At 36.4% G+C, this 25,444-nt stretch overlaps 1 protein-coding gene across 3 annotated transcripts in view; it reads right to left on the bottom strand.

Annotated features, from left to right (window-relative positions):
* The window catches only part of ZMYM4 (zinc finger MYM-type containing 4), a 144,345-nt gene that overhangs the window by 84,381 nt on the left and 34,520 nt on the right, over nucleotides 1–25,444 (bottom strand). For all 3 annotated transcript variants that reach the window (XM_069479750.1, XM_069479748.1, XM_069479747.1), the window contains exon 2: nucleotides 7,814–7,859. Coding sequence is in view for 2 of the 3 variants with exons in the window: in XM_069479748.1 (XP_069335849.1) it covers nucleotides 7,814–7,859 (46 nt within the window). In the remaining variant the exon portion in view is untranslated. The remainder of the gene's footprint in view (nucleotides 1–7,813; nucleotides 7,860–25,444) is intronic.

The following is a 25,444-nucleotide window of genomic DNA, read 5'->3' as shown; positions in this document are numbered from 1 at the left end:
GTTTTATGGTTTAGAATAAAATATTTTATAACAAGATTATATGCTGTGAGAGCAGATTGTATTTTCCAACAATGGCTGCAACAGCATCTCTCTTCTCATATTCTTCTCTATAATGTCACCTTAACCCTCTTCCTATTAAGATGAGGGGATCTACATTCTCTTCTTATGAATCTGGGCAAGCTTATGGCTTGCTTGTAATCAATGGGATATGGTGGAAGTAATGCTGGGTGACTTATGAAGCGAGGTCAGAAAAGATGATACAGCTTCTGCCTTATTCGCTTGGAGCCTTGAGCCACCATCAAAAGAAATCTGATGACACTGAGGCCACCATGCTACGAGGATGGCAAGGCAACAGAGGGGCCATGTGCAGGGGCTCAAGTTGGCAGTCACAGTCTTTGAGTCCTCCTGGGCCAGGTACCAGACATGAATGAATGAACTTCTAGATTATTCCAACACCAAGCCATTAAGTCACCCCAGCCTTCAAACCTTGTCAGTCAAGACCCAAGACATTGTGAAGAAAAAAAACAAAACATCCCCAGTATACCCTTTCTGAACACGTGAGGCACCAAATCCTTTGGGGTGGTTTGTTAAGTAGCACATACCAGTAAAGAGAATGCAAAATTCAAAATCTGTTCTATCTTACATAATTTAGACAGTAGGCTCTGGAAAATCTGTTAACTGACTTAAAAAGCAAAACTAGTGATAACTGTCAAAATTTCTAAAATGTGTGTGTTAAGTATTTAAATAGAATTCTCCCACAAAAAAATTAGAAGAAAACCAGTATTTTTTAAATTAGTATTATTTAGAATAAGGATGTTTTAAATATGTATATAACTAATTTTATAAATGATCAATAGGCATCTATTTCAACCACTGTCTATTAGTACATGTATACTAGGTGGCAAAATTCTATTTATTAATCTTTTCATTGGGAAGTGGGATCATCTTATATTCAAATATAAGAATCATCTTATGTAAATTACGATCATCTTACATTCAAATATTTACAATATACTTTTACCACCCTCTTTTCCTACTGATTAACCTAATCTAAAATTCACATACAACTTATGTCTTCTTTTCAGTGTTAAAGTTTACTTAATACCAATTTTATTGATAATGCTGAAATACAACTGTAAGTTGCTGGCAAAAATATAAACCTTTTAATAATACAGAAACAAAACAAAAATTAGTTTAGTCTATTTTATGCATTTGAAAACTTTATATTAGTTTTGATCAATTTGTTTAAATCAAGAAAAAGCTATGCTCTTACTTAATGAACTAAAAAATTCTTGAGAACTGTGAGGTGTTTTCCAGTTAAGGCCATCTCAGTACTATACAAATGTTTACATCCCTAAAGGATGACTTCAGGCTTGGTATTTCTTCATAATTTTTGAAGGATCCAAACAAGAATCAGCAAAAGACCATGTGAACAAAAAATTTTAAGTAGTTTAGGTTTCGAAAAAAAAAAAACTACTCTGTATCAGTTCTTTTTATATTTTTTTCATTAAAACAATTTTTTAAAATTATATCAGTTCTTTTTAAAATTGAGCTGTACCGGTAAAGCAGATATATTGTAATTCAGACACAAACTGATGTTGATACTCCAGAAACAGCCACAAAAACTTCAGTCATGGTTAATATAGATTAAAATATTTCTCAGCTACTTTACAAATTACTCCATGATTTCTGCCAAATAATTGTTATTCTTCAAAACCTGGGATTCCAGTAGACTAGGGAGCAGTTCAGACATATGTAACGAATGATCTGAAAGACGGGATTTTGGAGTTAGGTAAACCTGCATTCAAATCCTGATCCTATCAATTAAAAGCTAAATGATGTCTCTAAGCTTTAGTTTGTTCCTTAGTAAAACAGAAACTCAGAGTATCTTCACCTAGAGGGTTACTGCGGCACCACACTGCATATCTAACAACAATTCTCTCCCTTTCCTTACTAAGAGAGAGCTTCAATTTTATTCTTGCAACAATGGGCTCAGCTAAAGGACTACCATTCCCAATATTCTTTGAAGGTAGGATGGCCAATGAGATGTAAACCTAGTACATAGGTTGAGTTTCCAGGAAAGTTCTTTACACTGATTCTATTCAGAAGTGTGCCTTTTTGGTCTCCTTCCTCTCCATTCCAGACTAAAGATACAGCAGCCATACTAGAATATCAGGCTAACTTGAAAATGGAAGCCATGCGCTAAATATATCATACAGAAAGCTGGAAGGCCCCTGAATTCCTAGCAACCACAGAGCTATGTTATCATCTGGGCTATTGTATAAGAGAAATAAATTTCTATCATATTTCTATTATATACAGTTGAATTTAATATCTTAATACACTTATTCTTAGAATTTTTTGTTTGTTTTGGAGACAGAGTCACTCTGTCACCTAGGCTAGAGTGCAGTGGTGTCATCATAGGTCACTGCAACCCAGGCTCAAGCAATCCTCCTGCCTCAGACTCCTGGGTAGCTGGACTACAGGTGTGCACTACCACACCCGGGTAAGTTTTCTATTTTTTGTAGGTGGTGGGGGGTTGGTCTCACTCTTGCTCAGACTGGTCTTGAATCCTGAGCTCAAGCAATCCTCCCACCTCCGCGCCCAGCCTATTATAATTTTTAAAAGATAATACATGTGGCCGGGCACAGTGGCTCACTCCTGTAATCCTAGCACTCTGGGAGGCCGAGGCGGGAGGATCGCTCAAGGTCAGGAGTTCGAGACCAGCCTGAGCAAGAGCGAGACCTCATCTCTACTAAAAATAGAAAGAAATTATATAGAAAAAATTAGCCAGGCATGGTAGCGCATGCCTGTAGTCCCAGCTACCCAGGAGGCTGAGGTGGTAGGATCACTTAAGCCCAGGAGTTTGAGGTTGCTGTGAGCTAGACTGATGCCACGGCACTCACTCTAGCCTGGGCAACAAATCGAGACTCTGTCTAAAAGAAAAAAAAAAAAAAAAAAAAAATACATGTAAAGTTTTTCACAAATAAACCGGTATACTACAAGCAGTCAAAATAATAATTTTTTCCAGCCTGAGCAAGAGCGAGACCCCGTCTCTACTAAAAATAGAAAGAAATTATCTGGCCAACTAAAAATATATATAGAAAAAATTAGCCAGGCATGGTGGCGCATGCCTGTAGTCCCAGCTACTGGGGAGGCTGAGGCAGTAGGATTGCTTAAGCCCAGGAGTTTGAGGTTGCTGTGAGCTAGGCTGATGCCACGGCACTCACTCTAGCCTGGGCAACAGAGTGAGACTCTGTCTCAAAAAAAAAAAAAAAATAATAATAATAATTTTTTGAATCCACATAACCGTACTTCATGAACAAATCAGTAATGGTCTTATTTTTCCTTTGAAACTATCAAGTCTGTAATGTTCAATGAACTTACTCTATCAGTAAGAAAAGTAACCATTGCTGAATGACCAGTTGGTTATTTTAGACCTTTTTAATGAATAAAAGTCCTTAATTTAAGAAAGCAGCTATCTGGATGCATTAAATAAAACCAATCTCCGTATTCTATTTGAACTTCCTTCAAACTTCACATAAAGTAGATATGGTTGAGGGAACATGAATTAAGACAACTCATAGTATCAGTCATCTCCTTTAATACCATGTATCTTGAAATATCCACAAAGGATGAACTAGAAGTCAGACAACCCTACCTTCTCTTCTCACCTACATAAAATGTTGAAGCTTTTTTCTTTTAAATACCTTTCAATGAAGATACTATATCTTTAGAAAGTCAACTCTAATTTTTCATATTTAAATCAAATTTCCCAATTTCCTCAATGATGGGGTTAGGCTCTACCACTTTATGTGTGCTGATAATGAGTAGATACTATGTCTTGCTGAAAGTTTCGGAAAGGTTATACTCCAGGAAGACAGAATATGATCTACAAAACAAATATTTGAACCTCATGTCCTGGTGGTCTTGGGGAATGAGTACATGGTAAGTCTTGTCCTACACTAGACATTTTGAGGCACCTGCCTAGAATACCGTGACTCTTTTTTTTTCCTAGACATGAATCCCAAGACAACATGGTAAGCAAGCCTTGAATGACAACCAACTTTGGTATCAGAGACTTCCTGAATATCATCTCTGTAGGAGTCTGCCATTATCTCTGTTGGGTAAGTGTCTACGTTCCTGAATCCCCTTCATGAAGAACGGCCAGTCTTCTCTCCAAGCTAGTCATTTCTCTGCCTCCGGAACTTTCAACATTCCTTTAATGATAAACTACCAGAAAGAGGGAGATAAACGGTAACCTTTTGCACCCAACCTTTTGCACCATTTGCACCCAACATTTGATATAAAATCTGCTTGTAAATCTCCAGCCTAATAATGTTTAGGGAGGTAGAGCAGAAAAGCACCATGCACCAGAAACATAAACCCCAAATGTTGACTATAGGACCCCAGGTATCACAGCTTGGTTATAGCTTTCAGACAGATTCTTGCTGCCTCTTTAAGATTGTTGTTACTGGGCTGGGAGTGGTGGCTCACGCCTGTAATCCTAATACTCTGGGAGGCCAAGGCAGGAGGATTGCTTGAGGTCAGGAGTTCGAGACCAGCCTGAGCAAGACCGAGACCCAATCTCTACTAAAAATAGAAACAAATTAGCCAGACAACTAAAAATGTACAGAAAAAATTAGCCAGGCATGGTGGCGCATGTGTGTAGTCCCAGCCACTCGGGAGGCTGAGATAGAAGGATTGCTTGAGCCCACGTGTTTGAGGTTGCTGTGAGCTAGGCTGATGCCACGGCACTCTAGCCCGGGCAACAGAGTGAGACTCTGTTTCAACAACAACAACAACAACAAAAAGATTGTTGTTACTGCAATAACTTTAACAAATAAAGCATCAGATTAAAACCTTCATTAGAAAGCTATGTGATTCATTTCTATTACCAATATACAGACTTGAGCCAAGTCATGTCCAGAGCAGGTATTCAAAAATTATTTGGTAAAAGTAATAAGTAATGGCAGAGGGATAGCTTCTTATAGCTATGTTTTACTACATGACCTTGCTTCCCTGACTAGATGATTGGTTCAAAGATGAATGTCAGAATAAAGCTGGCCCACTCATAGTCTATCTCCTAGGATCTTGAAATTTAAAGTGGATATACAGAAAGACTAAAAATCACTGTAACGTAACTGCTTTCTGGCAGCACTGTGGAGAACAGGCTCCTATTGCTGATTACCCTGTAAGAAAGGTGTTCTTGGGGCGGGGGGAGTGAGGGGTGAGGAGTAGAGGAGGTGGAGGGGGCAAACTCACAGCTAATGCAAACGGGGCACAGTGTATGGGGGAAAGATACACTTGTAGCCCTGGCTTGGGCGAGGCAAACGCTTTCATGTAATCAAAATGTTTGTACCACCATAATATCCTGAATTAAAAACAATTAAAAAATAAAAAATAAATAAAATTTAAAAAGGAAATATGTTCTTTACCCCCACCCTAAATTCTGTGAAATACCCCAATATACATCTAAAAAGTTTCTTCTGGATAAGCTAGCTGAGTCTATTTTTGATTGCTTGCAACAAAAAGGACATTTGATAACTAAACGCACAGAAGATTAGGAGAGCTAGTTACTTCTCAATATCAAATAACAAAAAAAGACTGTATTCTAAAAAAACAAAACTACAACTAAATGAATTCCAAAGAAAAAGTAGTCACAGATTCTACTGGTAGACATAAACTTAAAAAAAAAAAATGTGATCACCCTTAACTCAGGACTCTAGTTGACAAAATTTATCCTTCATAAACAAGCACAGAAATATCCTTTGATAATCATCAATGCTATTTTTAGAATTTATTCTACAGAAACACTTCAATAAGTATATAAAGATGTGTACAGGAATATATACTCAGTATTGTCTATAATATTGAAAATAATTTATATACGTATAAAAGAGGAAGCTAGTTAAATCACAGTACAGCCGATCCTGAAATGTCATTTCATTCAATATTATTTTGTTGGAACATTAATGAGGGGGGAAAAATCCATTCTCAGCTGAGGCCACTGTCTATGTAGAATGTACATGTTCTCCTCATGTCTGCATGTGTTTTTTCCAGGTAATCCAGTTTCCTCCCACATTTCAAAGATGTGCACAGTAGGTTAAATGGCATGTCTAAATTGTCCAGAATGAGTGAGTGTGGGTGTGTGGGTGTGAATATGCCCTGCGATGGAGGAATGGCATCCTGTCCAGGGTTGCTTCCTGTCTTCTGCCCTGTGCTGCTGGGATAGGCTCCAGCCATTCATGATGCTGAACTAGAATAAGTGGGTTGGAAGATGATTGACTAAATGAATATAAATTATTGTAAAATAAAAATCCATAAAGTATACGATAATCATATAAATGCACAACAACAAATGCACTCAGTGAGCCCACCATGTTTTTCGTTGTTTGTTTTCTGAATTACAGCTTTGGCGGTAGAAGGTGCTCCTTAAAATTTTTGCTCTGCAAACATTTATCCCTTAATTTAACCAAATACCACAACAACAGCGATTACTGACTGATTCACCAAAAATTAGGTAAATAGTTATCTTGTTTTTAAAATCTTTCTCAAATGTACATATAGCTCACATTAATTTCAATGTTTAATATTAGAAGTATATTGGGAGCTAGGCAAATGGCTCATGCCTGTAATCCCAGCAACTCAGGAGGCAAGGTGGGAGGACAGCTTGAGGCCAGGAGTTAGAAACCAGCCTGGGCAACAAAGCAAGAACCCCATCGACCCCATCTCTTTTTTAAAAAAAAAAGGTAAGAAAAATTAGCCAACTGTGGTGTCGCAGCCTGTAGTCTCAGCTACTTGGAAGGCTGAGATAGGAGGATTGCTTAAGCTCAAGAGTCCAAGGATGCAACAAGCTATGATGGAGACACTGCACTCCAGCACCCTGGCAACAGAGGGAGACTGTGTCTCTTAAAAAAAAAAAAGAAAGAAAGAAAGAAAAGAAACGAAAGTGTTTTGGATCTTTATGTAGAAGTCTGGTGATGTTTTTGTGAATAGAAATATGCTGTAGGAACTTAACTCTTGTTTATATCAATTAACTTATGGTAAAATTGGTTTTATTATACATCATTTCACTTAAAGTCACAGTTTCAAATAACTTAACAACATTCAGTGAGGACTAACTATACAATCATACAATAAAATACTGAGTAACCATCAAAAAGGATGCAATTGGTCTAGATTTACTGACAAAGGGAAAGAGGAAGCTGAATGAAAAAAGAATAGCATTCATATGATTCCTACACACATACCTAAATCCCTATATACCATGTATTCATATATATACTCAGAGAAAAAAGTCTGGAAAGATATATGTTAAACTTTTAAAACTGGTTATCTTTGGAGAATGGTAATAACAAAGGCTTTTACTTTCTATTTTATTCATTTCTGTATTATAAAATTGAATGTATTACTTTTATAATCATAAAAAACAAAAATTATTTTTAAAAATCTGGTAACACAGAAAGAATCTAAAAACAAAATTAAGAGCCCTTAAACAAAGTAGAAACCTTTAAAAGTGGTCAGTTAAGTATAATTTTCTATAGGATTCACACTGACACAGTGTGGCTATATTTCAACATATTATTAACTGAGAATAAAATATTTATTGTAAAATAAAGACTAAGACTTTTACAATTCAGATTAACCTGCTACAATGTATTAACAGGATATGATGAGATCCAGACTAAATCATATTGGACCATCACATAAATCAGCCTTAACTAAACAGGGTAATAGTTAAATGCTGTATCTAGACTTACATTTATTATCTATCTAAAGACATGATCTTTTTTTCTCAAATGGTACTTACAGTTCTCTACAATTTCATCAAAAACTGCACCACTTTTCTGTTCAAACTGAAAGAGCAAAAAAAGGAAAGAGAAAAGTAACATCATTATCATAGTCTTCTATCATACATACATTTTGGTTATACCTCCCTACTTACTCCCCAAGGAACAGTAATTTTCAACCTAAATTACGCAAACGTACGATATAAACAAAAACACTGCCAAATATAGTAAATAAAATTCAGGATGAACAAAAAAATATTCTCAGGCCAAAACCCCCATATCAAAAACCAAGAGATAAAATCACATCTCCTCACTATAAAAAACTATTTTTTAATCACTCTTTTGTCACAAAAAAGGATCTTATATGTTTGTAAGAATAATAAACACCACCAACACTTATTGAGAACTACCTATGTAAAACTTCTTATCATAACTGAACAGAACAATTAGCAACAGCTGCTTTTGCTCTTAGGCTAAAGTCAGAAATATGCTGCTCTTAAAATTAAAGGGAGCGATGTTATGGGGATGGTTCCTACTCAGTATGTTAGGGCCAAACAGTAGAGTCAAGTCGGAGGTCCTTTAAAACAGACACAGAGGGGAAAGAAAGTACAGCACAGGTAACTCCACTAAGGAACTAAGGAAACTAGCACACTCCACCCTGAGTCCTTATTTTGGCAAGTTTGAGTACTCCAGCCTCCTGTTTCCCTGCCTACTACTCACTAATGAGGAAAGAACCCAGGCGATGCTGCTTCTTGATAAAACTTGCCTACTATAACTCAGAGTCAGACACTCCATTCAAGGGAGAAAGTTTTAAGGTGAAAAAAACCACCTAGCTACCTACATAACTGCAGAGGAAACACAACAGCTATCTACTGTAATCAATGGTATCTAGGCCAGGCACGGTGTCTCATGCCTGTAATCCTAGCACTCTGGGAGGCCACAGTGGGAGCATATCTTCAGGTGAGGAGTTCGAGAGCAGCCTGAGCAAGAGGGAGACCCCATCGCTACAAAAAATAGAATAAGTAGCTGGGTGTGGTAGCATGCACCTGTAGACCCAGCTATTCAGGAGGCTGAGGCAGGAGGATGGCTTGAGTCTAGGAGTTTGAGGTTGCAGTGAGCTACGATGACACCACTGTACTCTAGCCAGAGTGACAGAGTGAGACTCTGTCTCCAAAAAAATAGTATCTGATATTCATTAATATGAACAGGAAACCAAAGACCCAGGTTTCTAAAAGAAATTAATCGTGTGAAAGAGAAAGTTCAAAGTGAACAAACAATAAAACCACGCTAGAAGGAAACAGGTAATTTACAAAAAAGAAACTTCTAAGAAATATTGTAAGTGATATCTGAGAGGCTACAAATGAAAAAAAACCAGTAAGCATGGCCATGAAAAGGAGACATGAGAGAATATTTGTAAACAAGAAAATGACTGCCAAAATAAAAATTTTATTGGGCAGGCTGACAAAATTCTCAATCAGTTTCAATTTGAAAAAAAAAAAAAAAAAAAATGTAAGGTAGACATGATGGCCCACACTTGTAATCCCAGCACTTAGGGAGACCAAGGTAGGACTGCTTGAGGCCAGGAGTTCCAGACAAGTCTGAGCAACGTAGCAAGACCGTGTCTCTACAAAAAAAAAAAAAAAAAAAAAAAATAGAAAAATTAGCTTTGTATGGTTGCGTGTGCCTGTGGTTCCAGAAAATTCCCTGAAGATATGAATACCGTATCTGAGATTGAAAGGGCCCTCAAATACCAAAGAGATAATTTAAAAAAAAAAAAAAAAAGATACATTCTGGTGAAATTTCAGAATTCCAAAAGAAAACAAAAGGAAGAATAAAAAAATTTTACATTGCAGGTGATTTATAAAATACATTCAACTTCATATAAACACTGAAAAGGAAAGGAAAGCAAAAGGAAAACAAATAGTGAAGACCACTCCGTCTACCATTCCACTCAATGAGCTATGTCCTCGAATGAGAGGGAAATGGGAGATACGACTCTGTAAGGCAAAGAGTAAAAGCAATTTGCCTGCACTGAGAGTGATCCAGGTGTTAAAATGTTATTGCACTTTTTGAACAATACTGCCTATAGCTACTTTACCTGATGTTCAACCAAAGAAACTACAGTCCTATACAATGTTATGAGAAAAAAAAATGGCAGGGATGATATTACTAAGAGGTGGTATGTTTATACTTTATGGGTGACTTAAAGGATTTTCTAAGGGACCGTGTACCATTTACCTTATGAGCTGATTATAAAACCTAACTCCTAAGATAAGACTCTGTTCCATAGGAACAAGAATCAGACTAATAACGTATCTTCTGCACACTGTAACCACAAAAGATCAATGACTTCTACATTCTCAAAAGTAAAAAAAATAAAAAGCTTGATCACCAAACCATTTACATGCTTGTTTACAAATAGATGCTGTAATAGCCAGGAAGTTCCTTCTGTTGACACTGGGTATGTATTTCAAAACCATAGGGGAAAAAATAGATTAGTGCGCTAGGGTGGGGAGGTGAGAAACTGCAAATGATTGCTAATTGGTATGGGACTCTTTTCTGGTAATGAAAACGTTCTAAAACTGATTGTAGAGATGGTTGCACAACTGTGAATACACTAAAAACCACTGAATTGTATACTTTAAATGGATGCACTGTATGGTATGTAAATTATATATCAACAAAGCTGTCATAAAAACACATTGAGAAATAATACTTCCGTGAAATTTAGGCATTAAGAAAACTGAAAGACACTACTCAAACAATATTAACTAGGAAAATGCTATAATATATGGTCATATTCTAGTAATTTTTGAAGTGTAATTTTAAGATATATATTCAAATGTATTAAATAATATGTTTAATACAATAATAAAGCCCCTCAAGTGCAATTACCAGTGCGCTGAGGCTACTACCTCATTCTAATACAAATCTCTTCACATATTTGAACTTTTTGATAAGGCAGAGTATCCTTTGAGTCCAGCTTTAATTTTTTTTATTTTGCTTTAATTCAAACCTGCTGATGATCACTTACTTAACAACATGCAGATAACACTAAAATGGCTCTTAATTAAATGTTGGACAAAACTCCAGAATATTCACTTGGCCTATATATTCTCACCAATTAGGTGACAACAAATTTACATGTAACATGTAGCTTTGTGATAATATTATAGTTTTACTAAACTTAAGTTTGGGTGCTTCTTTCCAACTTACATATTTATAAATAAGAAATCTGATGATAACCAGGTGGTGGTTCATGCCTATAATTCCAGCACCTTGGGAGGCTGATGTGGGAGGACTGCTTGAGGCCAGGAGTTCGAGACCAGCCTGGGCAACATAGGGAGACTTGTCTCTACAAAAAATTTTTGAAAATAAAAAAATTAGCTGGCTGTGGTGGTATGCAACTGTAGTTCCAGTTACTTGGGAGGATTGCTTGAGACCAGGAGTTTGAGGCTGCAGTGAGCTATAATCATGCCACTGTACTCCAGCCTGGGCAAGAGAGTGAGACCCTGTCAAAAAAAAAAAAAAGAAAAAAAAAAAAAGAAAGAAAGAAAGAAAAGAAAGAGAGGGAGGGAAGGAAGGAAGGAAATTAATTTGATAAAAACAGTAATTTAGCTGGGAAATTAACATTGTACTACTCTTATTCTGTTGCCCAAAGTGGAGTGCAGTGGCATGATCATAGCTCACTGTAGTCTTAAACTCCTGGGTTTCCAGCTATCCTCCTGCCTCAGCTTCCCAAGTAGGGGGGACTACAGGCATGTAGCACCCCACCCAGCTAGTTGTTATTTTTTTGTACAGATGGGGGTCTCCCTATGCTGCCCAGGCTGGTCTCGAACTTCCAGCCTCGAATGATCTTCCTGCCTCAACCTCCCAAAATGCTGGAATTATAGGTGTGAGCCTCTGCACCCTGGCCTCATGAAAGATTTAACTGAATTTAAATGTTAAGACACTTGCGTTCTTCCATGTTTTCTCTCTTTCTCCCCCGCCCCATGTGAGGATACAGCAAGAAGGCAGCTGTCTGCGAGCCAGGAAGAGAGCCCTCACTAGGAACTTGACTGTGCTGATATGCTGATCTTGGACTTCCAGCCTCCTAAACTATGAGAAAATAAATGTTGTATAAGCCACCCAGTCTATGGTATTTTGTTATAGCTGCCCAAGCAGACTAAGATACTATCAGCAAAACTGATTTTCTTTTATCTAGGGAAAAAAGTCTAAATAAAAATGTGTGAAAATTTTATGAAGAAAATTACAGAAATGTTAAAAAAAAAAAAAAAGTCAAGCTGATTTTCTTTCTGAAAATGTGTAATAATTAACTGTATAGGGAGGGGTTTTCTCAATACTACAAAACAAAAAAACCAAAAAGAAAAGGAATACAGATACTGATTTAAAGCAAATATTCCTCAATTTTAAATCATTAAAATAAGTTCATATTTTCTACCCACTGACTTGAAAACACAAAAATATCGCATATTTAAACTTATAAAATTAATGTTTACATACCTTTAGGAACTATAATAGCACATTAGTTAAGAACATGGCTCCAATTCTGAAATTGCTTGAGTTTAAATCCCAACTCTGGCCACTTGCTAACTAGGTGTATTTTAGCCTCAAATTTCCTCATCCATAAAATATGGATATAATGGTACCTACTTAATAGGGCTGTTAGGAGTATTAAGCTTAAAAAAGTACAAAAAGGACTTAGCACAGTGTCTATTCAAATTGTAAATACACAATAAAAGTGAGCTATTATTAGTATACTAATAAAAGATATGTTTCCCTGTTTTAAAGATTAGGGTTCACTACAACATTTCATTTATAAAAATATATCTATTGCTTAAAATAAAGCACTGGACAAATGACACCCAGCCCTCTGTATTTCAAAAATTAAACACTGGAGATAAAGCACATTTTTACTAACAAAATAAACCCAAACACTCAAGTTCCCTAACTCTCTAACCCTGCCAAGGACAGAAAAAAATCCCCATATATGTGAATTGGTAAACACACCACCTACCCCAAAATAATCACAATTAGAAATTTATTGGATCCTGGACCAATAATTTTTATTTTTAAAAAGTTAACTTTCTCTTCTGTCCTCCAGACAAACACAGTGACACTTCACAAATTCCTTGGACATGACTGATAGAAAATGACTAATAGCATAAACATTCTCAAACTGCTTTTAGTATCTGTTAACAATTATCAAGTTTACAGGATAAACTTATTCAATGACAACAAAATAACAAACCAATAACTCTAAGTAGAGACTGAAAACAATCAAATGTGCTTCATTTTCTTGCTCTCTAATACCTATTCTTTTCGGCGCTGGTCCCTTCCTCATTTTAGTGGCAGCTCCAAACACCCTGGAGGTCAAACAAGAACCCTCAAAATTACGTTTTTTTCCCCCATTCCCTTCAACCAACCAATAAGAACTATCATTTCTGTTTCTAATGACACTTGAATGTTTTAGATAAACCCTCTACCCTCCATTCTCACTGCTTACATTTGTAGCTTTTAGGTATGTTTAGAGTCTATACTCTATGCCAGACACTGGGATAAAATGGTTGAGAAGAAAATACCCAATTATTATTCTCATGAGAAAAATACACATCGATGAAATAACCATCTAAAGAATGGCTGGTTACAAACAGACATAAATACTCAGCAGGAATAAAACTCTTGTTGAATGAGAACATGACAGCCTAATCTAGACAGAAGGGTAAGGGAAGGCAAAGAAACTATTCCTTCATTTAAGGTCTGAAAGATGAGTAGGAATTAAAATAGGTGAAAAGGTGAGAGAAGGTTCAAGAAAAGAATAACAAATGTAAAGGTTCTCAGCAGGAGAAAGAATGAATGGAAAATTCAAAGAACAGAAAGAAAGCCACCTAGACTAGAATTCAGGGAGTAAAGCAGGCAAGTACTGTAAGATAAAGCTGATGATAAAGTCATATGCCAAACACTGCAGGCCATTCTTCATAGGCAAGGTAACTACATATTCTAGTTAGTCAAAGACATCACGGTTTACATCTATCATCTCCACATAATTGTAAATGTGCTCCCTTTCTCTCCTCGTAAGTACTTTAGTTTGGGCACCCTAAGTGTTAGTCATATTTAAATACTGGACTTTATCTTTAAAAAAAACTGTTGAAGGATAAAGGTAGGAGAAAGGAAGGTGTGAATTCTGAAAATCATAGGCTATGGAGTAAAGTCATTTCTCACTCCTACACAAAGTTCTAATCATACCATTCTTATACTTTTTCCGCTCCTCTGAGAAAGATCTCTACCTGATGAAATCCTACTGCTTCTTCCAAGTACAGCTCTTCAGTGAGGCCTTTTCTGACAGCTCATCTAAAATTAATTACTCCTCTGTAGCACTTGGTCTATCTTTCATTTACAGTCACTTGTGGTACAGTTAACTTGCATATGTGTATCACTTTCTAGATAAATCTTTTTCATCCTAGGATACCCGTAGGCCCTGGCACATTGTATTGCATAATCTCTCAATATATATTTATTAACTGAGTGCCACAGCTTTGTATTTCCCAATATCTGTCATGCAAAACCTGTAAGAGGGTCTAAAAAAAGAATTCTGTGATCAAATAAATATGGGAAATACAAATCTTTCTTGGTAATTAACAACGCATTTAATTTATTAAATGCTAAGAAGTCTATAACTGAAGACACCTGTATCATATTGTTTTGCCTAGCATTTTCCAAATGTACTTGATGATAAGAACACTTTTGAAGGATAACGCTAACGTACTACAAAACCACCTTGGGGAAGGATACTAACTGATGTCAGCATTACAAGTTTATAAATTTCTATGCATTTTAATACAAAAAGGTCATGTTTTAAAATTTAGCAACGTGCTCCAAAGTAATGTGATAATTCTTTGTTCGTTAAATAATCATGCCATTTGACCATCTCTGGATTTCACAAATATTGTATAAGCAAGGACTATTCCACTTGACGGTTTAACAAAAACATAGAACAGAATGTAATTATTTAACATGCTAAAGAATATTTACCTCTAAATTATCAGCCAAATTTAATAAGGAAGTATTATATAAGGATAGTAAGTATTTGGTTCCTGTCACTCTCTTCCTTCCAAACATCTCTTTGAGGTGAGAGGACTGCTTGAGCCAGGAGTTTGAGACCAGCCTGGGCAATATACAAAGACCTTGTCTCTACAAAAAATAAAAAAATTAGCAAGGTGTGGTGGCATGTGCCTGTAGTCCCAGCTACTTGGGAGGATCACTTGAGCCCAAGAGCTCAAGGCTACAGTAATCTATGATCCAACCACTGTATTCTAGCCTGGGCAACAGGGCAAGACCTTGTCTCTGAAAAGAAAAAAAAAAAAAAGAATTAGAATATAACTGTGGGCATGTAAATTAGTACAGCCATTATGGAAAACAGTATGGAAGTTCCTCAAAAAATTAAAAATAGAACTACCATGTGATCCAGCAATCCCACTACTGAGCATATATCCAAAGGATATGAGAACAGTACATCAAAGAGATATCTGCACTCCTATGTTCACTGCAACATTGCCAAGATATAGAATCAGCCTAAGTGTCCATCAATGGATGAAAGGATAAAGAACGTGTGGCATGTGTTAAGATATATATGCAATGGAACAACATTCAGCATTGAAAAAGAAGGAAATTCTGTCATTTGCAACAACATGGAAGACATTATGTTAAGTACAATAAGCCAGGCACAGAAAGACAATGATCTCACTTCTATGTGGAATCTAAAAAAGTCAAACTCATAGAAACAAAGAGTACAATATAGTAACTACAGTAAATAACAATATATTGTACACTTGGAAATTGCTAAGGGTAGATTTTTAAATGTTCTCACCACAAAAAAGGGTGTGTGAGGTAATGCACATGTTAAATAGCTTTAGCCATTCCATAATGTATACATACATCAAAACATCATGTGTTCACCATAAATGCAATTTTTACTTGTCAACTTAAAAATATATAATTTTTTTAAATGAGATGAACTTTCAAAAGTTCCCAACGCCAATCTCATTTCCTACCTGCCTTCCCTCTTGTTTTTGAAGATGTGCTATTAATGCTACTACCAAATAAAGGCCAACCCCCCACCACCACCACGCATGCACCAGGGCGGAATCTCACCCCCTTACTTTCTCAAGGACACTCCTCTAAAGTCTCCATTTTCTCTCTTGCACCATCGGTTTTTCCCTCTCTACTGGATCATTCCCAGAACATAAACACATGCGATTTTTTCTTCTCATCTTAAAAAATACTTCTCATGACTTACATACCCCTAGACCTACTGCTCACTTCTTTGTTCTTCCTGACAGCAAAACTCTTCAAAAGAGTCATCAATACATGCTGCCTCTGATTCCTGTCTCTCGAATAGACTTCAATACGGCTTTTGCTCCCACTATCTTCCACTGAAACTTTTCTTATCAAGGTCATAAGGGACCTCCATGATGCTAAACCCAATGATCAATTCTCATTAAAAAAAAAAAAACAGAATATGACAAATAATCATTTAAGGTGGAAAAAATCTAGATTACAACTTCACATCAAAATAAATTCCAGATAAGTTAAAAATAAATTTAAAAAATAAAAGCACTAGCAGATAGGAAAGTCTTTCAACCAGAAACAGAAATCCTCGTGAAAAAATATTTAAAAGCTTGACTGTATTTTTTAAAAAAAGTTTGAAGAAGTTTAAAAGTAATCTGGGAAAAAGTTATATTAGTATTGAGAGTATGACAATGGTTAATATTCCACTTATAAAGCAGTCTTGGAATCAATTAATAAGTGTCATCCCAAAATAAAATGATCCAAGAACATAAACAAGCACTAAACATTCAATCTCACCCAAAACCAAAATTAAAATGAGATATCATTTTCTCTCAGACTGGCAGAGATACAAATCAATGAAGAGAGAGAGAGAAATTTCCCTCCTATTTTTAAAAAACCTAACAGTGTATCTTGGAAATTTCTCTTTACACAGAGATCCACTTCACTCTTTTTAGTGGTTGTAGAGTCTTTTATTGTATTATGCTGACAAACATTTAAGGTTGTTTCCAGATTTTTTTTTTTTTTTTTTACAAATACAGTATTGTAGTTGTCATCCTTGTACATATAAACTTGGCTTACGCATGTGAGTTTATCGTAGGATCAATTCTTAGAATCACTAGGTTAAAAAGCACAGGCATTTAAATTTTTGACACATTACCAAATTGCCCAAAAAAAGCATACCAATTTGTATTGTGTTATTCCATTTTACATTTATTTTAATTTTCATGTCTTTGAGTAAGAATCTTTCTGTGTAGTTATTAACGATCTGTTCATTCTTCTATCAACTGCTTGATTACAGAATTTTTTAGATGGCCTAGGGCAGTGGTTCCCAAACCACTATATTTAGTGGTTAATACCTAGCAGGACCTCACCCTGTGGCCTGACACTTTTTTCAAGCACTTTACATGACTTAATTCAATTTAATCTCCAAAAAAATCTCATAAGGTAGTTACTGTTAACATCTCTATTTTATAGATGAAGAAATGGACCATAAGGGGACGGACATGCACAGCTCTGAAAAAGTCTCCTGAGAAAAAAGTCCAAACTTCTAGGCATACACAAGACTCTAAAATCTAGCCCTGCCTTCCTCCACAGCTTCATCTTTTCCTATCTTCATATGCCCATTACATCCCTATTCTCAAACAAATGCCCCAACTATTATGAACGACCTGCAGCTCACCTAACCTTTCAGTTAGTTTCATTCATCTGGACCATTGTGCACAGTGTTTAAGCTTTTCCAGTCTTAATTCAATAGTAAACACCTACTCAGCTTCCGTGACTGAACTGAAGTTACAAATCCTCTATGATGCCATAATCTCACAGACAACCCACACACCCAATTTCCTGAACAAAGTAGAATTCACAACTCTTTCCTGGTGCTACTACAGCAGATGTATCTATGATAGCACCTATAAAAACTTTACTCCAAAGTTGAGAATGCTATAAGGAATCAAGTACCCACATACATTTCTGAAGCTGTATCATGAAATATCCCATTCTTTTTGTAGAGCAATCTGCTAACAAATAACATGGGTTATACAAACCTTGACTTTTAATCCCATTTTGGAGACTAAGAGAGAAAGCAATAAAAATAAATACTTTTTATACAAAGATCTTCAGAATTATATAAAAATTGAAAAGACTCTGTAAAGGTTACACATTCCGTACTTCTTTTTTTTTTTTTTTTTTTTTTTTGTGAGACAGAGTCTCACTCTATTGCCCGGGCTAGAGTGAGTGCCATGGCGTCAGCCTAGCTCACAGCAACCTCAAACTCCTGGGCTCAAGCAATCCTCCTGCCTCAGCCTCCTGAGTAGCTGGGACTACAGGCATGCACCACCATGCCCAGCTAATTTTTTCTATATATATTTTAGTTGGCCAGATAATTTCTGTCTATTTTTAGTAGAGACGGGTGGTCTCACTCTTGCTCAGGCTGGTCTCGAACTCCTGACCTCGAGCGATCCACCCGCCTAGGCCTCCCAGAGTGCTAGGATTACAGGCGTGAGCCACCATGCCCGGCCCATTCCATACTTCTTAAAGCTAAGGGGTAGGCAAAAGTTCATCCTAGCTGAAGAGAAAGAACAAAACAAAAAACCCTCTTTTTATCCTACAATACTCTCACAATACAGATTTCTGTGACCGGATCTGTGGAGTTTCTTCCCAACACGCCAGCCAACCAATTCTCCAGCAGACATCAACTGAGGGTTTTATAATTCAATTTAATTCTGACACTATCTATCTGTATCAGATCCCACAGGTTGAGAGCTCATTTTCACAAGACTGCCCTCCCCTTCGGATGTCAATCAGAAGCCCCAAGTTGTGACCTGTGCTTCTGACTGACCAACTATAAGGTGTTCCCACAATCCCCACCTCAGGTTCAATTAGTTTGCTAGAGTGGCTCATGGAACTCAGGGAAACACATTTACCAGTTTACTGTAAAGGATCATAAAGGCTACAGATGAACAGCCAGATGGAAGAGATGCATAGGGACGGGGCATAGAGCTTTCATGCCTTCTCTGGGCACACTACCCTTTCTAGCACCTTCACATGGTTCAGCAATTGAAAAAAAACTCCAAAATCTTGTCCTTTTGCCCTTATGGAGGCTTCATTATGCAGGTATGACTGATTAAATCATTGACTACTGATGATCAACTAAACCTTCAGTCCTCTAATCATACCAGTCTTTCTGGTGACCAGCCCCCATCCTGAAGCTATCTAAGGGCAGACAGTAATCATCTGTTTAGCATACAAAAGACACTCATCACACTAGAGATTCCAAGGGTTTTAGTAGCAGTGTGACAGGGCAGCCAGGGGCAGAGAGGAAATATATACTTCTCATTATGTCACAATCTTACTCTAGCCTAGAGAGATTTTTGTCTGTTCTGTATTGCTGTAAGCCCAGCACCCACAACACTGCCTACCATGTAATAGAAGCTCAATAAATGTTTGCTAAATAAAAGAATCACTTTTATTAGTTAATAGTTTAAAAGTTGTTTAGATTAAAAACTTAAACATCCCAGAGTATACTTTAGAACCTCAAGGATTCAAAAGAAGCTTCAAATAACTATTTCAACAGACCACTCCAAATCAAATATCCAATCCTCCTCCTTCATCCCCACAATGGTAATGCTAGTCTTTCCCTGTTGCTACTCAAACATCCCTTAGCTATTCTTTTAAATTTATTCATCCTGATGAGTTTCATAATCATTTTCTCAAGTTGGAAAATATTACAAATTTGTTATGGAAAAATTTTTTTACATTTTTATACAGGGAGCCATTGTATGGGAATATAAAAATGGCCACACAAGCTGAAACCATGCAATGCAATCTTAAAAATCAAAGGGAATTTTTTAAATTGTTCCATGATCTTTTTTGCCAAAACATTTAAAACATTAAAGACTCTGTCAGTTTAAATGTATCCTCCTTGTATTACTTATGATATAGTACAAGCATCTTTTCTATGCCTTGACAAATTGTCATGATCCTTTCTAAGTTTTGATTGGCTTCCAAAATTTTACCCTTTGCCCTTTCAATCTTGTGAACACCTCCAAGAGTTCCTTTACTGTGAAATTTTTCAGCATCACTTCCACTAGGACATTTTCATCCTTTTTGTCACAACGTTTTCCTCATTTATGTCTACAAGTTTGCCTTCATTAAGTTCCGGAGGCTACATATCTACACACTCCCCTTGATGGCCACTTGGAGATCCCATGTCTTTCACTGCATAAGTTAACGATGGGCTGCCTTCCAAAAAAGATCTAGCCCATCAACATTAAATAGCTAATGATCATAACAACCTGCCTTAATTAATCCTTGGAATCTGGGTGCAAATTTCACAACAGCATCCCTATCTGTTCTAGCATCTTTACCAGAGAGCTTATTATTACCTATGCTGATTCTGAAATGATGAAACCAGCCTTTACTGGCAATAAAAAATTCTTCAGTTTCATTATAATTACAGTTCTCTTTCAGTGCTGCAACAAACTTCAACACTTCAGCCTGAATGCTAGCCAAACTGGGATCTGTTCCTAGTATATTTAAACTAAATGATGCTGAAGTAATTTGTTTTTTATATTTACTGAACTTTTTCAATACAGTCTATACCATAGCTATAGGTAGGCCTAGTTTTTGTCCTGTCTCTACTTACCTATCACCATTTTTTAATCTTCTAACCATATCCAATTTTTCAGTTCCTGTGTTATCACTTTTCATTTCTTTTCTGCACTTTCATCTTTGTTCGCCAATTCTCTCCTTTGATTACCCATTTTAAAAAGTCACATACGTTTATCATTGGGAGACAAGGATGCAACACAACTACACACTTTGCTGTCTGTGTATGAACTAAATAACAGATGAACAGCCACCAACTCCAACAGACTCTGAAAGAAGTGATGTGATTGGACACTAATCATTTGTTGACTGAAGAGCTAGCATCGAAGTTTATACTTTATGTAATTACTCACACTTAATATTGCCACACTAAATGAAATCTGAACTGTGATGTTAGAGGACTGGTGTTTAACTTAAACTATGACAACTGAAATTCAGGTATATCAGAACAAAAAAAAAAGCTGAGGATTAACTGTACAGAGAAAAACAATTTTGTTAGATGGGGAAAATATGTGCTATCAAATATGTAATAAGAGTCAAGAAAGACTGCTAAATTTCAATGCATTACATTCTAGTCACTGCTCTGCTGCTATTTCACTAAAATATCTTAAGCAAGAAACTTAACTCCTCTGAGGTTCAAATTCTTCACCCCATATAATGAACATATTACGAAGTTGGTCCACCCAGTCCCCAAAATTCTCTCCAAACTTTCAAACTTGATGCTAACAATTCACTCTCAAGCTGGGCATAAACTACAAACTCAAATTAGTGTGATGGAGACTGAAAAAGTAGGTCTAAGTCTCTCTTCATAAAGTGGTTTTTTCCTAATTAATGACTTTTTAAGACAGTAACAACTCTTCCTCTAAAATAGAATCAAAGCCATCTTCTTTTCACATTTTTATTCATTCTAAAATTTATGTAAATTTAAGTAAACAAAATTATTATTTCCACTGAAATTACTTTGATATAAACTGAAAATTAAATAGACTTGGTTTCTCCACCAAAACAAGACTGAGGCTACAAACAGTGGCTCATGCCTGTAATCCTAGCACTTTGGGAGGGCAAGGTGGAAGGACTGCTTGAGGCCAGGAGTTCCAGACCAACCTGAGAAACAGAAAGGGATGCCCACTGTACAAAAAATTTAAAATTTAGCTCAGGGTGGTGGTGCACGCCTACAGTCCTAGCTACTCAGGAGGCTTAGGCAGGAGGATCGCCTGAGCCCAGGAGTTTGAGGTTGCAGTGGGCTATGATGATGCCATTGCACTCTAGCCCAGGCAAGAGTTAGACTCTGTCTCAAAAAAAAAAAAAAAAAAAAAAAAACACCTCGGTATCTATCAACTTGCTATAGGTATACTTATCACTTGTAATTCACATTTCATGGGCTAGTAAGTAGCAAATTTTATTAGTCTTTTTTTAATATCAGTTAGAATAAAAACCAAAGTTCTAAGTAGAAGCAGCAGAGGTAAATTGCATTTTACAAATTCATAATTGTTTTTTAAGATTTTTTTCCTTTTCTACCCTAGGAAACAGAACAATCTCACACAAATTCATAATGCTATAAAATAAAGCAACTGAATTAATTTCAAGTACAGAAATAAATAAGCCAGCCATTAGATATGTTCTATTAGTTTCAGAGAACTTATCACTTGAGAGTTAAATTTACATTATATATTTTAATGAAAAAATCTGGGTTCAAATAGCTACAATAACCTAATAAATACAAAATAGTTAAAATTTATCACCAAATATAGACTAACAGTCACTACACAGAATAGTTTTTCTAAAAAAACAAAAAAAACCACCCAGATTTAACTATGAAAAGCTATCACCTTAAAATGATTTCTTTTATGAGTTTTTTTCACAACAGCTAAAGAGAACAACCAAACTAGCCAGGCTTAAAAAGGAAAAAGAAAAATCATTTTATAATAATTGGAAAAGGTCTCTGTTTCAATCTGTGTTGTAGAATGCTGTATTTACCCTTAAAAGTGAGCTAAGGAAAAACGAAAGTATGTGTTCCCATGATTCCTTATAAATTTGCAACTTTTAAACTACAGTTTTTTTCAGCAAGTCTGCTAGTTCAAAATGATGTACAAATTTGCTTACTAGTTTGGAAAATCAGGAACATTTATAATAAAATTCATGGTGTTCCTCATGGAAAAAAACTTTAGTGCTTGCTGAAATCTATAGCAAATATGAACTTGTAAATTATAAAAGTTATAGATAAAACAACAAATAGAAGGTTTCCTCAATTATTTAAGGTAAAAATAAAAACTTGAACTGCAATCAAGGGACAAATTACCACAAACTCAAAAAAATAAATATCACTACAGTCTCCAAAATTATATTTCAGCAAAAAATTGAAGGGCTAACTGATGCCTAGCTTCTTCAAAGCACCTGTGGGATGAATATAGAGGCAGACAAAGATTATTTGACCTGCAATCACATAAGATGCCTTTGAAAAAGCGAACCTCTGAAGCAGTGGTTACCTGTGTTTCACCTTCTGACCCGACAGGGGTCTGATCCTTTCAGAAGTCTCCAAAGTCAAAACTATTTTCATAGTAATACCGTGACATTATTTGCATTTTCACTGTGTTAACACTTGCAGTAATGGTGCAAAAGCAATGTGGGTACAACTACTGGCCCCTTAGGCAGTGAGTGGCACCAAACTGTATTGATAGTCACTGTATTCATCACAGCTAAACATGGTGTATAGTGAGCAACCCTAAGAAAGAGTTTGCTACAATTTTGCTCCTTTAATTTTTCACTATTATTACAAGGCAAAAATTTCCAGAATTGAATGGACAAACTTAAACTTATGATAAAGAAAAGTATATATAACAGCCAACAAATTCATAATATTTTTTCTATGGGAAAAATCAAATACCAATAAAAATACCCCAAGTCCCTACTTCTGAATATTAATGGCTATCATACACATATATATTAGAGAGAAAATAGTATTTAACTATTTCTTAAAACTTTTAAGAAAGAAATATGTTATAGAACTAACCAGATATCATGAAGGATTTTTTTTTTAAGATAGTCTCTCACTCTGTCACCCCACATAGAGTGCAGTGGCATCATCATAACTCACTGCAACCTCAAACTCCTGGGCTCAAGTGATCCTCCTGCCTGCCTCCTGAGTAGCTGGCACTACAGGTGTGCACCACAACACCCAGCTAATTTTTCTACTTTTATAATAGTAGAGATGGGGTCTCACTCTTACTCAGGCTAGTCTTCTGAGCTCAAGCAATTCTCCCTCCTTGGCCTCCCAGAGTGCTAGGATTACAGGCATGAGCTACCTTGCCCAGCCCATCAAGGACTTTTATTTAAAGAATAATTTAGGCCGGGCGTGGTGGCTCATGCCTGTAATCCTAGCACTCTGGGAGGCCGAGGCAGGTGGATCACTCGAGGTCAGGAGTTCGAGATCAGCCTGAGCAAGAGCGAGACCCCCCCCCCCCCCGTCTCTACTAAAAATAGAAAGAAATTATCTGCCCAACTAAAAATATATACATAGAAAAAATTAGCCGGGCATGGTGGCACATGCCTGTAGTCCCAGCTACTCGGGAGGCTGAGGCAGTAGGATTGCTTAAGCCCAGGAGTTTGAGGTTGCTGTGAGCTAGGATGACGCCACGGCACTCACTCTAGCCTGGGCAACAGAGTGAGACTCTGTCTCAACAACAAAAAAAACAGAGTGGACAGAAAAACTGAAAGTCCACAACAGTTAGAATAAACAGAGTATAGTTGTAAAAGAGACAAGATATAAATCTAGATACATAATCAGGGCCAGGTACACCCAGCCTTGAATGATTTTTGGACTTATACGGTTAATGCAAAGTAACTAAAGGATTTTAAGTAGAAGAGTAACATGATCATTCTGGAACACCTTATCATGTTAAAAAGGAAGGACTAAAATATTGATAGGTATTTTAAAAAGCAAAATAAAACAAAACAAAACAGAAGCTAGGCTTGGGCCCAGTGGCTCACGCCTATAATCCTAGCCCTCTGGGAGGCTGAGGCAGGAGGATTGTTTGGCCTCAGGAGTTCAAGACCAGCCTGAGCAAGAGTGAGACCACGTCTCTACTAAACTTAGAAAAAAATGAGCTGGGCATGGTAGTGTGCATGCCTGTAGTCCCAGCTACTTGCAAAGCTGAGGCAGGAGGATGACTTGAGCCCAGGAGTTGGAGGTTGCAGTGAGCTATGATGACGCCACTGCACTCTAGCCTGGGCGAACAGAGTGAGACCCTGTCTTCAAAAACAAACAAAACAAACAACAACAGCAGCAACAATACAAACAGAAGCTAGGTTGGAAGGGCTCCCCTGGCTGAATGTGGGATAAGTGGAGCATCAAAATGAATATCGGTAACAAAAGATCATGATTTAAGAATCCAGGAGATAATGCTGATACTAAAAATATAAATAAGCATACACAGAAGTAAAATATAAGACAAGGGCCTAAAACACAGTGGGGGAATGGGAAGGGAGGGAGATAAATGGAATATACTGTAAGAGTCTATAAATGATATAAATTTTAAAGATAGCTTAGATGTATGCAGTGATCTGTAGGAAATTATATCCATACAATGCAGTATCACACCAACTATTTCAAAAAATAACAGATCTGATACACAAATGTCTACCGTATGTGCTAACTTTAAAAACTCACAGCAAACAAAATGATCCTATTTTATAAAAGAAAAATAAAATAATACACGTTTCATGCGTTAAAGAAAGAATTGAAGGCATATATTCTAAATTATTAATTAGTGGTTACTTCTGGAGGTGAGGTTATGGGTAACTTTCACGTAAGACATTTAAATTTTTAAAACCCTAGGAAACTTTTGCAATCGGGAAAAGCAATAAAGACGTTTTCCCCTCTAAAAATACATTTAGAGAATTCTGGGAAGGTAGCAACAAAACAACTAGAACAGCAAAACCAAAAAACTCCAGACAAAAACTACAATAAAATTAAGTGA

Source organism: Eulemur rufifrons, chromosome 8 (genome assembly GCF_041146395.1).
Source record: "Eulemur rufifrons isolate Redbay chromosome 8, OSU_ERuf_1, whole genome shotgun sequence".
Lineage (NCBI taxonomy): Eukaryota > Metazoa > Chordata > Mammalia > Primates > Lemuridae > Eulemur > Eulemur rufifrons.
The sequence above is the reverse complement of the archived record's forward strand: the minus strand, read 5'-3'. Positions and strand labels throughout refer to the sequence as shown.